Source organism: Cyprinodon variegatus, unplaced genomic scaffold, assembly GCF_000732505.1.
Source record: "Cyprinodon variegatus isolate N-32 unplaced genomic scaffold, C_variegatus-1.0 Scaffold1825, whole genome shotgun sequence".
NCBI lineage: Eukaryota > Metazoa > Chordata > Actinopteri > Cyprinodontiformes > Cyprinodontidae > Cyprinodon > Cyprinodon variegatus.
Window position 1 is genome coordinate 59992 of NW_015152278.1, and position 5028 is coordinate 65019.

The 5028-nt window shown below is 36.3% G+C and overlaps 1 protein-coding gene across 1 annotated transcript in view; it reads right to left on the minus strand.

Moving 5' to 3' along the window:
- LOC107104629 (melanin-concentrating hormone receptor 1-like) overlaps nt 1-3490 on the minus strand; it is an 18346-nt gene extending 14856 nt beyond the window's left edge. The window contains exon 1 of the mRNA XM_015404670.1: nt 3405-3490. Coding sequence (XP_015260156.1) covers nt 3405-3459 — 55 coding nt within the window. The 5' untranslated portion in view covers nt 3460-3490. The remainder of the gene's footprint in view (nt 1-3404) is intronic.
- Between the last annotated feature and the right edge of the window lie 1538 nt (nt 3491-5028).

Sequence of the window (5028 nt, forward strand, 5' to 3'; positions counted from 1 at the left end):
TATTTTTTTTTTTTTTTTGCCTAATTACCTCTGAATTTTTTCTTTTTTTTTTTTTTTTTTGCCTAATCAGCTCTGAATTGTTTGCTTTATTTCTTTTTTTTTATCCCCACCAGAGGGCGCTGTTTATTCCTCAATTGTAATGAAAATGTCTCCTATTAAGTAAATTGTCGCTTTCTTAGGATTCACCAAGATTACAGCTATAATATAAGATTGCTTTAGTGAAAAGAGTAGATTCAAATTCTTATTTTTAATTAGTGTGTGATAGAGAAGCTGAAGGTGAGAGCAAAGCATTGCACCAAACTGTAATTACCTTCACCCCCTGTGGAGATGTCTGTTATGCAGAAAAGCCTATTGCTTGTGACAGCTGACATGATCATTTCGCTTGAAGAATCCCTTGGCAGACAAACATTTTACACATCCTGACATCAGGGGCAGAATATCAGCTGCAGCATATGGAGTTTTAAGCTGCAGGGTCTTTTAAAGTGGAGGAAACTGATGCTGAGGTGGGTTTGCTTTTTTTTTTTCAGAAGCAATGGATACTCAGTCTTAGAAACTTTGTTATGGCACAGGCATGTGCATTTTGCTGAAGGAACTGGTTTGATTAGTACAAAATCCAACTTCTCCACGACCTAAACGCATTCATTTAGCAAATACTGGGGGGGGGAACCTGTTTCCCCGACACTGTTCTGGATTTTCACTTCAGAATACTTGGTCCGTTTGTTCTTAACCTGACATTGTGAATGGCATACATGTGGACTATACAGAGCTAATGTTTGTGTGGATAACAGTGGTATCACTTGAGCTTTGAAGCTCTGGATCCTCCAATGAAAAATGTTCTTGTCTAAACGGATTTGATGAACATCCATGTGTTGATAAATCCGCATTTGTGACACATTTTTGTCAATTTTGGATGATGCATTGATCACTGCTCTTTGAGATGTTCAAAGGTTGGGATGCTGTTTTTAAAACCTTTGGCTTCAAACTCCTCCAGTCATGTTGGTTTATAGTTTGTTGAACCACATGTAGAACCGCACAAAGAACTAATAAATGTTAACGTTTTATTTACAAAATCAAAAGATTTTGATTGACATAGCAACACACAGAGACTGAAATCTGATTGGACAAAAAATATAGCAACTACATAAATATAGTGGAAGCAGCAATACAAAATTAAGAGATAATAAAATAATTCAATTGGAAAGAAGAAAATTAAAGTCATCCCTGGTTATTTGACATTGATCTTCCCAAAACCCATACATTTAAATCCATAAAAATAGCCTGATGCGTCTCATTATGTTCTTTTTGTTTCCCATTTTTGCTGCGGTAATGAGGACACACCCGGAACATGTATGCGCCGGATGGCCAGTAGGTCCCTTCTAAGAGAGTTTCTCTACACTTTACAGGAGCTACTCTGAAATGTTCACTCTACTTTGTAAAATCATACCTGAACTTTACTGGTTGCTATTCTTTCCTTTGTTGTAGTCCTATTAAAATTTAAACCTTCACCTTTAAAGTCGTGAGCAGACTGAACAGGATTGCTCTATATATTGCTTCTCCATCTTTCATTTTCTCCTGTTGTGCTCCCCTGATCCCTCTTGCAGAAATCCATGGGATGATGCGTGACAACTGGTAAGCCAGAGGGAGAATGTCTCTGTGGTAGACATCACAAAAATTTCTGATTTGATCCAAGTCCATTCTGGCTTGGATCTAAGGCAGTGCTGCTCGCACGGCCAGGCTTTTCTACATTTCTGTTCAATTATGATGAAAAAAAAAGGCAAATGAAAACAAATCTAACAGCTAGTGCAGGGGAAGGAAGAGTCCAGTAAAAACATAAAGAGCTATTCAGCTAACATGGAGCTATGCCACTCTATCAAAGTATCAACACAAACAGTCTATGCCTTTCTGTCATGATTTAACTAAGGTTCAGACCCAAATGCAGAAAACCAAACAAAAAAAAATAGACCAGGGAAAAGGTTTAACAGGTTTTATTGAAGAGATAATTCAGAGAGAAGTGTTGCTCTGAACNATGATCTGGTGAACTGGAAAGTGACCTGAGATGACATGATGGGAATTGGAGCTATAGAAATAAACTGAATAGAATTAAATTGAAATTTCTCAGCATTCTGAAATAGTGCTGGACTGTTGGCAAAGAAATTATCGTGAGCAGAGGGGCTTGTAGTTGTGTTGCCTGTGATTCTGTTGCCAAAGAAAAATAAAAAAATATTAAAACCTGGGATTTCTGCAAACTGAAACAAATGTACTTAAATTAATTCATCATTTTTTATGATTCTAATTTTATTTCACTATTGTGTTTTATTCCGATTTCTGATGAACAAGGTGAAGAAATCATTGTAGAAATCACTATATATACCTATATATATATATTTGTTTTTTATATTATTTTATTTATTTTTCACAAATCAAAGTAGAAACTCAGAATACATCAATAAAATAAGAAATGTGATGGAGTGTGACAGACAGCCTATAGGGCTTATACCAAAGGCCACGCCCCTAGAGCGACAAAACATCAGGCAGCTGACATTATGAAAGACATTTCACTCCAGAGAGGAAACAGAAGACATGAACAATAACATTTTCCTTTTTTTACATTTTAACTTTCATATTTCAGGGAGTCAATATTTGTAAAATCATAAATCACTGTCTTTTTTGGATATCAGTATTTTTTATAAAGACTTTCTACCATTTATCTCTGAAAATGTCAAATATTTTCTATATTCTTTCCATAGTTTTGCACCACGATGCCGAAAAGAAAATTGCACTTGAGTTTTAATACTTAAAGGAAAAGACAAAGCTTGTCTAGTATTATAAGAAAGGACTCGGCAGTTCTTAACAAAACAATTCTTGAAACCATCAGGAGACTGATCTTGTTTTATCCTAAAAACAAAGGTACATACATTTTAATTAATAAATATTCAACAGCTGTAATTTGGAGAAAAAGGGGAGGCAAAAAAAGGCAAAAAAAAAAAAGCTTTTCGTAAAAGTAGGATTTAAGATAACTAGGAAATGTTCTTGCCTAAACGATATTACAGTATGACAGATTAATGAATAATATAAAGTTAATATCACTTTATTTCTGAACAAAATTTCTATACCTTCTCAAAATACCAAGATATTTAGTGACTTTCTTGCAGACTGCACCAATTTGTTCTCTCCAAAGGAGTTTGTGCTGCTATTTCTCATAAAAAACCATAAAGATAATGATTTATTATTGCTAATATTTCTAATGCAATACACAAGAAAGATAATGAAAGTAAAAGTTAATAGAAAACCTTTCTAATCGCTATTCCTGTTGTTTAATGTGCTGTCATTTTATGACAATAATGGCATTTTACAGAATAATAGTAATGATATGGAATAATCAATGAACTGACTTGTTAACTTACCTGATGTCAAATTTGCGTCTCGTGTTGAAAAATAAGAAACGTTTAAGAAATCCATGGGTTAAAATAATTTAAACAAAGATGCAGATTTATCTTCTTCTTTCTATAGACCCGGAGGGGCAGAGGGAATCCTGTCTGACTCCAGATGGATGTGGTCTGAATGGTCTGAAGCTGCGCGCGCGCGCTCCGCCGCTGCGCCCTCACGCGCAGCGCGTCGGTGCGCGCCCCGAGACAGCGCTCTGTGCCACCGCGCTCCACGCACTTCATTAAACTTGACCTGCAGGTGTCACTCACCGTGGGAGGAATGTGACACATGGTGGGTGTTTCACCTGACCGCTGCGCGCACTGAGAGCTGCATCCAAACGCATTCACTGTGTCCAATATTGGCTGCCCTGTTGGAAATGATCGAAAATGCTGCATTAACTGAACAAAAAGATCCTAAAAAAAAAGCAAACATGAAATCCAGTTACAGGTTATTTAAATTTAATCTAAACCTAGAGAAAATATAGGAATAAAAATAGATTATTATTATTTTTTTTTTTTTTTTGCCTAATCAGCTCTGAATTGTTTGCTTTATTTCTTTTTTTTTATCCCCACCAGAGGGCGCTGTTTATTCCTCAATTGTAATGAAAATGTCTCCTATTAAGTAAATTGTCGCTTTCTTAGGATTCACCAAGATTACAGCTATAATATAAGATTGCTTTAGTGAAAAGAGTAGATTCAAATTCTTATTTTTAATTAGTGTGTGATAGAGAAGCTGAAGGTGAGAGCAAAGCATTGCACCAAACTGTAATTACCTTCACCCCCTGTGGAGATGTCTGTTATGCAGAAAAGCCTATTGCTTGTGACAGCTGACATGATCATTTCGCTTGAAGAATCCCTTGGCAGACAAACATTTTACACATCCTGACATCAGGGGCAGAATATCAGCTGCAGCATATGGAGTTTTAAGCTGCAGGGTCTTTTAAAGTGGAGGAAACTGATGCTGAGGTGGGTTTGCTTTTTTTTTTTCAGAAGCAATGGATACTCAGTCTTAGAAACTTTGTTATGGCACAGGCATGTGCATTTTGCTGAAGGAACTGGTTTGATTAGTACAAAATCCAACTTCTCCACGACCTAAACGCATTCATTTAGCAAATACTGGGGGGGGGAACCTGTTTCCCCGACACTGTTCTGGATTTTCACTTCAGAATACTTGGTCCGTTTGTTCTTAACCTGACATTGTGAATGGCATACATGTGGACTATACAGAGCTAATGTTTGTGTGGATAACAGTGGTATCACTTGAGCTTTGAAGCTCTGGATCCTCCAATGAAAAATGTTCTTGTCTAAACGGATTTGATGAACATCCATGTGTTGATAAATCCGCATTTGTGACACATTTTTGTCAATTTTGGATGATGCATTGATCACTGCTCTTTGAGATGTTCAAAGGTTGGGATGCTGTTTTTAAAACCTTTGGCTTCAAACTCCTCCAGTCATGTTGGTTTATAGTTTGTTGAACCACATGTAGAACCGCACAAAGAACTAATAAATGTTAACGTTTTATTTACAAAATCAAAAGATTTTGATTGACATAGCAACACACAGAGACTGAAATCTGATTGGACAAAAAATATAGCAACTA